The sequence below is a fragment of the Biomphalaria glabrata genome, chromosome 8 (genome assembly GCF_947242115.1).
Source record: "Biomphalaria glabrata chromosome 8, xgBioGlab47.1, whole genome shotgun sequence".
Taxonomy (NCBI): Eukaryota; Metazoa; Mollusca; class Gastropoda; family Planorbidae; genus Biomphalaria; species Biomphalaria glabrata.
The window spans coordinates 35,636,913-35,649,337 of NC_074718.1; the positions used below are offsets into that span (position 1 = coordinate 35,636,913).

At 34.5% G+C, this 12,425-nt stretch overlaps 1 protein-coding gene and 1 long non-coding RNA gene across 5 annotated transcripts in view; one reads left to right on the forward strand and one right to left on the reverse strand.

Moving 5' to 3' along the window:
- On the reverse strand, positions 1 to 7,598 carry LOC129927621 (uncharacterized). The gene is made up of 2 exons (XR_008779232.1): positions 7,459 to 7,598; positions 1 to 348 (listed from the first exon to the last, which is right to left on the reverse strand). It is a non-coding gene; the product is annotated as an uncharacterized LOC129927621 (long non-coding RNA).
- LOC106056782 (uncharacterized) overlaps positions 5,391 to 12,425 on the forward strand; it is a 27,073-nt gene continuing 20,038 nt past the window's right edge. For 2 of the 4 annotated variants that reach the window (XM_056037341.1, XM_056037343.1), the window contains exons 1-3: positions 7,679 to 8,111; positions 8,684 to 8,845; positions 9,153 to 9,197. In XM_056037341.1, coding sequence (XP_055893316.1) covers positions 7,679 to 8,111; positions 8,684 to 8,845; positions 9,153 to 9,197 — 640 coding nt within the window. Of the gene's footprint in view, positions 5,805 to 7,678; positions 8,112 to 8,683; positions 8,846 to 9,152; positions 9,198 to 12,425 lie in introns of those variants that run through there. The other 2 variants (XM_056037344.1, XM_056037342.1) reach the window with 2 other exon arrangements.

Genomic DNA, 12,425 nt, shown 5'->3' on the forward strand with positions numbered 1-12,425 from the left:
TTAAAAAAAACACATTTTTATTTTTTTTTCAGACTGAAAGAAATTGTAAATGTCAGGTGGTCACATTCCCAGTTCATTTATTCAAAGAACAATATTTGTTATGCCTGGAAACCTTTGATTGTACTGGTATGTTGACTTTTTGTTTGTACTGGTATGTTAACTCTCTGTTTGTACTGGTATGTTGACTCTCTGTTTGTACTGGTATGTTGACTCTCTGTTTGTACTGGTATGTTGACTCTCTGTTTGTACTGGTATGTTGACTCTCTGTTTGTACTGGTATGTTGACTCTCTGTTTGTACTGGTATCTTGACACTCTGTTTGTACTGGTATGTTGACTCTCTGGTTGTACTGATAACATTAATTTTTTTTTTTTACATTTCCATAAAAAAAATTAACTATATCTACTATAAAATTAATATAATGATTATGTAAATAAATAAAATAATTTGAAACATTGTTTCCAACATTAAAGGCCTCAATTGTTAAAGCCAGGAAATATCTAGTCTACCAGGACGCTTCAGGCAGGTGGTTGCATGACTTTCTCATCACATTTGACAGAGCTAATCATTACGGTCATCAGATGTTCCGTTTTAAATCTTCTATCCTCTCAACACTCAATACTTAACACTTATCCACAGGTAAACACCTATCCACAGGTAAAGGAATCCGATAGAGCACGTGGTGTAATGCAGCACATGCGTCACCCAGATCGCGACGATCCATGGTGGCGACTGAGGAGGTCAGAGCAGTCAATTATTGCGCAGTGCAGAACGGAACACTGTCCTATTGGGGCATACTTTGTCCGGTTCCGCACGAACTTTGACTCCCGATGCCGTCACTGTGGAGAGAGCGTCGAAACAGTGTCAAGCACGTCTTGTACGAGTGTCCCCAGCTCCGCGACAGGGGACCTGTCTGAGCAGTCACTCGACTTGTATGGTAGCTACGAGGCACTACGCTGAACGGCTAAGTTTCTTGCCAGAGCACTACGGGAGGACTAGTCCTTCCTGCTCTGTTTTTCAATAGGAGTTCATCTCAGGTAAATCGCAAAGTGTGTGGTGGGGCTTGATATGTGTGTGTGTGTGTGTGTGGACATTGTAGTGATAGAAATATTTGCACACACCTTTATCTAGACTTTTGTACACACCCAATCTCAGACTTAGCTGAAATTGTGTACAATTATTTCTTCTACCTAACAACACAAGAATCAATTATTTAAAATTAACCAATTAATTAATTAACTATTGGTAATTAATAATTTTGTTTGTTATCTCGAACAAGGGAAACAAATTGTATTTGACTAAAGTAGTAGTATAAGCCAAATTAGTCCCCTTTATAGGTTGTTGTTTTAAATTGAAACACTATATAACTAACCAATTGTATCTAGCCCTAAGTACCTCACTAGCAGAGTAGACAGCACGTCTTCCCGAAGCGAAAAAAAACAACACACACACACACACAAAGCAACAAAAAAATAGTTCTAAATCTATTTTTAAGATGCTATTGGGCTTAGTTTTGGCGTTTATTTAGAGATGTGTCTAAGAAGAATCGGAAATGACGTAAAGCAGATTAAAATTAGGCGACCTTGGGAAAAAGAAAAAGAATATTTAAAATAAAATCGTTACTGAAGGTAACCATTGTGTAGTTCCTCCGACGCAATGAAATCAAATCTACTTTGAAAATTGAAAAATCTGAGGATAATCTAGCATGTTGATTATTCTACCAATAAAGCATCTACACGTATCCCATTTGGGAGATCTTTGTGTAGCAAGACATTATCAATTGGTAGATCTGTTCCCAAATACTATACTGATATTTTGTTTCTTTTCTTCTGTGCTAACATAAAATAAAACAAGATTACAAAGAGAGTTTGTGTTACACAAACTCAGAGGCGGCCCCGTCGAAGTCGGATCCCTGTCGGATCTGCATATTCGCAAATAATATTCAAGAGGTGATTTAATTTTGATGTAAAATGTTTTACATGTTTCGGATGTTCCTTCAGAGTTGAAGATAATTACTTCCTAGTCCAAACCTCCCGCAGGACGACGGGGGATGGGAGCGGGCAGGGTTTGAACCCTGGACCATCCATAAATCTGAACGACAGTCCAGCGCGAAAACCGCACGACCAGGCAGCCATCCGATGGTCAAAAGTAATAATGTTTCAAAGATTCATTTGCCGTAAATTTAAATTTAAATTAAATAAAAAATAGTAGATTAGTTTTAGTATATTAAAACATTACAATCTTGATCAAAACGTTTGGAAATGAAAATCTACATTTTTTTTTTACACTTTAAGTTTAGAAATTGAAATTCTACATCTTAATCTAGTCTATTTTAGTCTAAACTAGATCTAGAAATTCTAGATATAGACTGAAAATAATTTTAATTAGAATATAAATCCAGATCTAGATATACTGTAATAAAAATCTAGATCTAGTTTAAAAAATCTAGATTAGATCTAAATCAAGATATCATTCCTTTTTTAAACGCGAGTCACATAACGAGGCTTAATAAACATTACTATACCGAGTTCTTTTTTCATTTCATTTGAAGAATTAATTCCATATAACGTTAGAGGAAAAAAAAACACTACGTCACACGGCCTAGCTAGACTAAAAATCGCCTTCATCGATACGAGCTATTTATCGAGTGTTCATTGAATTTGGTGCACCGAGTGCGTTCTTTAAGCATTTCATTTAAAGAATTCATTCCATATGACGTCAAAGAAAAAAAAACACTACGTCACACGGCCTAGCTAGAATAAAAATCGCCTTCATCATTACGAGCCATTTATCGAGTGTTCATAGACATTGGTGCACCGAGTGCGTTCTTTTAGCATTAATTTTAAAGAATTCATTCCATATGACGTCAAAGGAAAAAAACAACACTACGTCACACGGCTTAGTTAGACTAAAATATGTTTTCATTATTACAAGCAATTTTTCCAGGGTTAATAGACATTGGTGCACCGAGTGCGTTCTTTTAACATTAGGCCTACATTTAAAGAGTCCATTCATATGATGTCAAAGACAAAAAATTCCATTACCTCACAATAGGCTAGTACCGGTACCAAAAAAAAAATGTCTTTATTTACACGAGATATTTAACGAGGGTTCATAGACATTGTTGCACTGAGTTCTAATAGAATTTATTTAAAAAGGATCAAAGCCGCATTGTTTTTGCGTTTTGTCTGTCAGTCGGTCTGTCCGTCATCTTGATATAAAAAAAAACAACAACTAAAAGTTATTAAAAATTGATTAACCTTTATTCTACGTTTCAAAACATCGCAATAATTTTTAGGTATGAACTCAATTGAAAAGTTTATATAATAGATTGTTCCGGATGTTTGTATAAATAGTAAAAAAAAAAGAGAATTTTAGATAAATGAAATACCGTTAATTAAATTTTTTGGATGGTCTCGTAAAAAAATTAGATGTACTACAGCCATGTGGAGAGATTTTCATACCTTACTTTGGTGTTTGGATTCTGTTTTCCTTAAAAATCGGAACATAATATTAACGATAATTAGATTTTTTAATGTTTTAGGTAGAAAGTTAAATGTACTGTAAGAGAGTAGTGAGTTAAAATATTTTTCAAAAAAATCCGTAAAAACATTATTTCGTAAATGAGAAGATTATTTGTTTATTAATTAGAAGAGGGCGTTCAAACAATTATTTGGCGTTAGTAGATTTTTAAATAAATTCGGAAATTTCTGGCGACGATTTGTAAGAAACCAAATCCGGAACTTTCTTTATCAATTACAAAACTTCTATGTTATGTTTTAGCAAAAAAAGTAAATGTCTAAAAAGTAATTTTCAGTAATCAATTCTAGTAAATTACTTTTTTTCTAAAGCCCTGAACAACCTATTGTCGATATTTTTAAAATTTGTTTAAAGATGAAAATACGGAACAATTTGATATTGATAACCAAATTATAGTGACGCATTGTCAAATAATGTAAGTGTAATATTAGTAAATTATGCGATTTCAAACAATCATTAGGCATAATTCATGTTTTATAAAACAATATCCGGAACATTTTTACACTTAATGAAATATATATCAGTATAGAGATTTTGATTTAGCATTAATATGCTATTTACATAAAAAACGGAACAACATTTTATTGATAATGTGTTTTTGCAACGTCTAAGCATGAAAATTGAATGTAATATAAATTAGAAGAGCAAACAAACATTTGTTGGGGTTGATTAGTTTTGCACAAAAAAATCCGGAACAATCAATTTTTAGATACTTAAAACTATTGAGATGTTACGGGAGGAACATTAAAGTGTAAATCAGATTTTCAATAGCTTTTAGAGTTCTAGTTTTTTTAATCTAATCGTGACAGACCGACAAACAGACAAAACGCACAAAAATAATCTTCTTTTATTTGGATGGGGGCACTAAACAAAAAATAAATAAAATCTGATTTTTTAAAAAAGTTTAAGGAATTGGTTTAGCACCTGGTCATGTAGCGACGTTACGCTACTGCACGAAAATCGCTGCATAAAAAGTCCATTAAAAAAAATGTGCGTGATATTTACATACAAAATGCATTATTAGCCTTTATAAATAAAAAATAAATGTTTTTTTTTAATTTTAGCAGCTAGTTGACCAGAAAAAACGTCTTTAACTATTATTTATATTTGTTGTAAACATTTCCTGTACATTTTAAAAATATATTTGACTTAGTGATACTGAAAATACACAAAAACTGTCCATCTTTGTTAGCATATTGTAACATTGCCTCCCTTACATTTACGTAATTGTTTTAGAATTGGTGTATTTTTATGAAAAAATCGCTTGCATAATTAATTTTATAAATTAAACGGTTTGCTTTTAGAAAACCAAAAGTAGCCGTTGCACCTAAACTTTTCAAGCCGCATTTAATGATGAAATAATATTTTTCATGTCTCTTCTAGTTTTCGAGATCTGAGTGTGACAGACGGACAGACGGACAGACGGACAGACGGACATTTTGCACAAACCTAATAGCGGCTTTTTCCCCTTACGGGGGCCGCTAATAAACACTTGAAATACAGGAAATAAATTCTCATTGAATGGCGGGTATCTTAATATCATTATTTGCCCAGCACATAAACAAAGTGGAAAATCCATGACCTGTTCTCTGTGTCACACAAGTGCAGGACTGGTCTGTACATTTGCTAGCTGCTGACTGGGTTTTTTTCCACTAGATATGTTTTTTTTTCGCCTATATAAAATTTTAACGAAATTATCGGGGCTTTTGAGTGGTTATTTTTTTGTTCATCCGTCATTACTTTCAGTTTGATTTTTGTTGTTTAACTCTTGAAGTGCTGCATTACATTGAATTTATTTATCTTTCATTTGAAACTGTAAATTTAAAAAAAACTATTTCTAACACTTTAACATGCTGTTGTATGTTCTGATATGGAATACTATTTAAATAAGCGCATCATTACTTTAAAAAATGAAATTACAAACACAAAATTTACAAAGCCCTATAAATCCAAAAGAGGGACAAGCTTAAATTTTCACTATAGCCATTTATTTAATAACCAGTGTTTCAGTTTGCAATTATTAAAGCTAGATGAATAATCCCTACCGAAATAACTAGATTCTGGGTTTTATTTTGAAAACACCGGAGTAATATTTTTTGCAATGGTGTTAAACAAAATACTCTCGTCTGACAGCACAGGCGATGTCCGTTTCGAATTTAACAATGAAGAATGCAAACTATGTGGTCATTTTTGTGATCAGTGTTCTTATAGTTTTGGTTTATATAGCGCTGTCCAGAAATAGTGCAGAGATTGCGCATCCAACAGGTAATATTAAAATGTAATATTCGTATATTTCTAACATAGTGTGGGAGCAAATTAAAATGTTGTGTAAATCAGAATATATTTAGAAGGAATTGCCTACGTTTGTGCTTAGCTTTTCATATCATGTTTACCAGCATGTTAATCTGGTAAAGTGACAGGTCTTAGATCAAGTCTAACATGTCAGCTTCTTTCTCATAGAACTAAATAAATAAAAAATAAATAAATAGCAGATAACTGAAAAACTAACAGAGTTGACTATACCTATCATTATTGTCTGTCCTCCAAGAAAGGACAGGCACCTGTAATCCATCTTACTTTCACTATTGAAAGTAACCTTCTTCTCCAAAACCCATACTTTTATCTTTCGTGAGTTCAACACTGTTCTGGTTAAAAAGAGACCGCTTACAATGTGCTCGTAAAGTAGCTCTGCATTTAGTACATTGGGTTAACTCTAAACATATACATTTTTTGTTACTAAAATATGCATAATAAATCTTTTTTTTTTTTTGTAAATGAAAGAAAATTTAATTGGCAAGTACTCTCTTTCTTTTAGATCTTTAATAATATATGGCGCGTGCTTTTAGATATAAGTATTTTCTTTTAGTAATCAGTGAAGTTTTATTAAAGTTTTCTAAAAAAAAAATGTAGGGGCCTTCACAAACATTATGCCCGGGGTCTCCACATGCTTAAATACGGCGCTGTCAGGCCAGATTAGCTCTATCATATTTTTTTTATTTTAATATTTTACTACCATAATCTAAACAATAGAAAGATTGCAAAGAGAGTTCGTCCTTGTTGTTACACTTTAACCATTTCAATTACACGTTTTCTAGACAGTCTTGCGTTAACACTAGACACTCCTATTAACAAACCCATTGAGTTTCGATCGCAGTATTCACATGGTCTATTCTCACAAAAGTTTTCTTTTATATAGATCAGTGTTTCCCAAACTGTGTTCCTTGGTATCATAGTGTTCCCCAAAGCCTGACTAGGAGTTCCACGAACTACTGGAATAATTAACAAGTAGGCCAGCAAGTGAATTAACCTTTCTTAAAATATGCAAAGTGTTCCGCTAAATGCTTATATATGCGAAGTTTTCCGTTTAGGAAAAAGTTTGGGAAATACTAATATAGATCAAGACACCGCGTGCTGCAGAAAGCACAGTGACCGGCTCATAAGTAGCTTATAATTGTTTTGGTGTTGTCTTTTAAGACATGTGTCATAGCTTTCTAAACTTTAAATCACACTACAGCTATAGACACTTGATCACTTAATCATTGTTAGTAGCCTTAAAATGTGTAGTTTCCCTTCAACACACGTGTTACAAACTTTTATTATCAATGAGTCGTCATCTTATTTCTTACTCCTATACATTGACTCACCATATCGCAAACATGAAAAACGCCCTCTACAATATCGTCCAAACGTTTTCGAGTTGAGGCTGATACGTTTTATAGGGTGGTAAGTGGGGCCACCGCCCCAAACCCCGCGCCTTTAAGGGGCCTCGTGATAAAGAGAATCTTTTGTTACCGTCAACTCATCGTTCAAATATTCGTGGCCCTGATATGACATTTGACCATGGCCCCTCGCACTGCTAAGGTCACTTCTGGCTCAAACCTGGCTTAGGGGTCTCACCAGTTGAGACATAGCTACCTACCTACAGCTTGGGCTCTTGTATAGCTTATGTCCTCCTCTCACTGCCGCGGATACCTGGATGGTATTGGAAAGGTTGTCAGGGGACCGTTATTCTCAGCGCCCGAAAGCCTGCCGTCAGCGAGGCGGCTTAATGCATTGCCGTTGTCTCTGGAAACGTACTTTCGAAATCCCACGAGGCTTATTGAGCGCGCCTCTCGTACCGGCGAACTCTATCCACTTTAATGCACAGGCACCCACACATTGGGCTGGGCGTCCTGGACTTAGCGAACCCCGCTCGTCTGGCCCTTGAAACCACAAACGAGGGGTGGTCTTCGTTAGCCGCTGTTAGAGACGTTTGCAGCGTTTCCGAGAGAATCACGATCCCAGATGTCCACATTGTACCACGGAAGACGAGGCAGTTGAACACATTGTCTATGATTGCAGGGTGCTCAAAAACACATTCGAAGGTACGACTAGTCTTGAAACTAATAAAACTGGTGCATGCGGGGGTCTCTCGCTTTGTACGGAAACAAGCGAACCCAGAACACTGCCAGATACCTGGACCTTGCTGTAAGGGATTAATCCCAGTACGGAGCCTTAGTGCATGGAGAATTACAAATGGTTCAAGCCAGCCCGCCACTATTGCTGCCGTCCTGCCGGTGCTTAGGCAAAAACGTAATAATCGTTTTCTGAATTGTCGTCTGCAAGGTTATAATGGCTTCAACAGTGGAGATTTAAAAATTTATCTTATCAGTTTAATAAAAAAAAAAAAAAAAAACTAAAATGACTAACATTTAAGCATGGAACTTTGTATTGCTATCAGCTACATTCTAGCCATTGTGCAGGGGCGGGTTGGTGGGTCGGTAACCAAATGGGCTGTTGGGGCCCCCAAATGGGCCTCCTTGAATGACAATAAGTACCGTAGATGTGAATGTCGCTCGCCTTACGTTTCATTGAAAGTAAAGGAAATTAAATAAATTCCAATCTAGTAAAAGAGCAGCAGTGAAAAACTTACGTATGTTTTGTTTGGAAAATGATTTACATGTTTCTGATATACCTTCAGATCGACAGCCCAGTGCGCAAACCGACACGACCAGGTAGTCAATTACATTACCATATTCAACGAAAACGATTTTCTGCACTTAAGCTTATGTGGAATGGTGCCTAAGTAAAACTTTACTCAAAAAAAACAACTCCCTCTTTGTACATTGTTTTATAAGTTTGTTTTTAATTGTGTGTTTTGTTAGTGGAGAGGACAAAGAAGGTTGCTGCCGACGATACAAATCTATCATCACAGTCAGAGTCTACACTGATCAGACAGCTGACAGATCTCTTACTGTACAGACTCAGTCAGCCCAACAATGCTGAGAAGATTCTCTTTACTGAGTCATGTGACACTGTAGCCTCCAGTAAGTACTAAACCAAGACTAACCGAAAGGGGAATCAAATTGTCATTTCACCCAGAAAATTTTCAGTTATGAAAAGTGACAAAAAAACTAAAACAAATTAATTTCACTTATCTTATTCATGGTAAACCAGTAGCACAGGCTAAAAATGCGAAATTCCTAGATGCAGGGCTTTTTTTTATGACGGTACGCACCAGTACCAACTCAATTAGTTATTTTTAGCTCCATTCATATTTTTTTATTCATGAATTCATGCTTTCGCTTTACTTATAACATTATTATTTTCTTTGTTTCTCATGCACTTTATCAGTGACTACATCAGAGACTACATCAATACGCAAGTTAAGACCCGCGGGTAATATCTGTCTAGTATAAGATAAGAAGATAGTGAAAGACGATTTTTATGTTGTTTGTTATTGACCTTGGGCTCAAAATATCAATCCACATTTGCTGCATAATTTAGTTTTTGTCTAATTTTGTATTTATGTTCTTTAAGGAAACCAAACACTAGGTTTATTAGACTTAGTATAAATAAGTCTTAGTCCATCTCATATGATGAGGTCATATGGAGTTTGACAGGATTTTTTTTCATTATCCAATCGAGATGCAATTTCTTATTGTTTGACAAAATAAAATAATTTCAGAAAGATCACTTCATAAGTTTTTAATTTATTATTTAAAGTTAAAGCTTAGTATTTCATCTACAGGACTCCGGGGAATTATACTATATTTCTCCTGTTATTTCTCCTATTACAGAGGACGGTTATAAAGTTTGGGTGTCAGTTGTATATTGGGATCTCAACATTCTCACTGTAAATTTATTCAATCTGTTTCTATTGTGTTTATTTATTGTGAAAACTAGTTTTGTCATTATATTTTATAATTCAATATTCCCGTAATTATAGCATTCAGTTGCTTTAACAAAGCTTGTATCAACTCAGTCTGTCTGCTTGTCTGTCTGGTAAAACGTCTGTACGCGTGTCATATCATTGTTTGTGGCATGAATTAGTGAGAATCACAAAGTATAACTTTTTGTTGTGTTTCACGTGAAAGTGAAACCTAATCGAGAATTATGGGGGCAGGAAATCTTGTTCTGGGAGTTAACCACGTGGTTAGAAAAGTCAGTAGTCGCCATGTTCTTAAACTGTATGGATGTATAATGTAGTTAATTCAATAAAATTACCAGTTGTGTACTTAGAATATTTGACTGGACATAAGTCTATCTGTGAAACATAATATGTATTTCTTTATGGCGGAATTCGCCAGTTTAAGGTGTATTTTATTTCATGGTGAATATACTAAATGTCTGCTACGTGAAGACTATTGATTACTATTGATATTTGCTGTTCTTTGCTAATGGTAGTAGACATAGGAGATGAAAAGTAGTACAGCAACTCAAGTGAAACAAGACATCTATAATTGCACAATCAAATGTCATTTAACAAGCAGAAGTGACATTTACAACACGTTATTTCCCTAACACCCAATCTCGACTTGAGCTGAAACTGTGCACATTTCTTTTACCTGACAACACAAGAAACAATATAAAAAAAAATTAACCAATTAGTTAATTAACTATTGATGATTTATTATTTTGTTTGGTATCTTGAACAAGGGAAAGAAATTGTATATGACAGATGTGGTGGTTTAAGTTGAATGAGTCCCCTTGAGCACACTTGCGCCCTGCGTGAACATTTTTTTTATGCATTAAAAAAAATACGATCATATAAACATTCTCTAAGATACCCCCCACCTACGCTCCTCCTTTTACTACTGGTCCAGACAAGTGATAGAATCATAGCGTAATGAGAACGCTAGAAGCTAGACAAATACAATGGATAAAACTATGTCTATCACACTGATTTATTGCGTCCCAATCATTGGTATACATAGCATGTCTGGTAGAATTCATTGATTCAGTTACACTTAATATATAAATAAATTTTGTTTTGTTTAAAGTATTTTTTTTTAAGGTTTTACTTGTTTCTACATTTGATTTTTTTAAAATATCGATCTATAGTTTTATCAATATATCCAAATGACAGTTAACCGCAAATTAAAACTGTAGCATCCTATCTGATGATAAAAGACAACGTCTTGTGGAAGCTGACCCTAAGCTATTTTCCTATACGTATAATCAAGCCAGGCGTCTGTTGAGAACAATGGTCACTCTTTTGGACACCTATTTGTGCTCCTGCTTTGTAGACTTAGATACTCAAAAGAACTATGATGGACTATGACATTGATTTTAATAAAAGAGGACAATGTATTGATTTATGTCACGTTACACCAAGGGCGATTAAAAGTTTACTGAGCTATCAATGGATCGATGATGATTAGATCAATTTTCCACATCAGGCCACATCTATTGCATTTGTTGAACATCAAGACACACACACACACACACTGAACTCTGAAGAGCTTAGAAAACTCGTTGATACACATTCCTTCCATAGAGGAGATGAAACAAGAGTACATTGAGAATATTAAAACACCCCAAGGAGATTTTTATCTTTACTTTTCTTATAAATTAAAGACCTATCTTCAGAAGTGAAGATAATTACTTCATACGCGTCACCATGTGTTAATTTTGCTATGCATGTTAATTACAAACTTAAAATCTTCTAAGTCTTTGTCTTTCTTTGCAACTTTAGACAACTCATTCTATGGTTTAATGGCACTAGGAAAGAAGGAGCACTTGTATACATTAGTCTTACTATATCTAGTAGCAAATGCACCTTTACCCTTGTGTCTCGAGTAGTATGTGAGTCGCTACACAAACCTGATGATGATGATGATGATGATAAGAATAAGAATAATTACTGGATTCAGACACTTTCAAGGCCATTAACACCAGGAAACGTTTCAATGTTGAAGGAACTAAAATGAATTTTATTTCTCTCCAACGAAGCTTCATTATATTGTGCTACAAACAGGAAAACTTAAAAACCTTAATTTTGCAGTGCTAAAAAATGAGCAAACATTATCCTAGAAGCCTAGCGTTTAAAATATAGAATTCTCAACATTTGTTTATTGTGTGAACCGGATACGCCAAAAAAGGTAGCTATTTATAGTTTTACCGCTAGGTATTAAAATCTCCGGCAGCGAATCATGCCCAAATGATTTCCGAAAAAAAAAAAAAGCTTAATTTTAGGACTGTAAGTTTGAATTTGACAAGCATTTTATTAAATTTTTCATTATATAAGTCTAAAATATCAATATAATTCAGCGTATATTATTTTCTCTTATGGTGTGGCTACGCTGGTAAGATAAAACTATTTTTCGTTTCGTTTCTGTTCCTACTTTTAGTTTTCCCCTTATCATAATTGGGTCGGGGGAAAAGCTGGTCAAAAGTTGGAAGTCGTGCAATTTACGAAACTGATAGATCGTCATGCAAACAGAGTGAATGTCTTGTGTTCGATCCTTATACTGGCCAATTAGTTTATTTAAATCACGATCTGATCCGATCAAATCAGAACCCATTCGATCAGACCCGATCCAAGTCGATTTTATTTAAAAGTAAATAATATTTTAGCGATTTAAATCAATATTTAATTATTGATAATTAGCATTCGTTTTTATT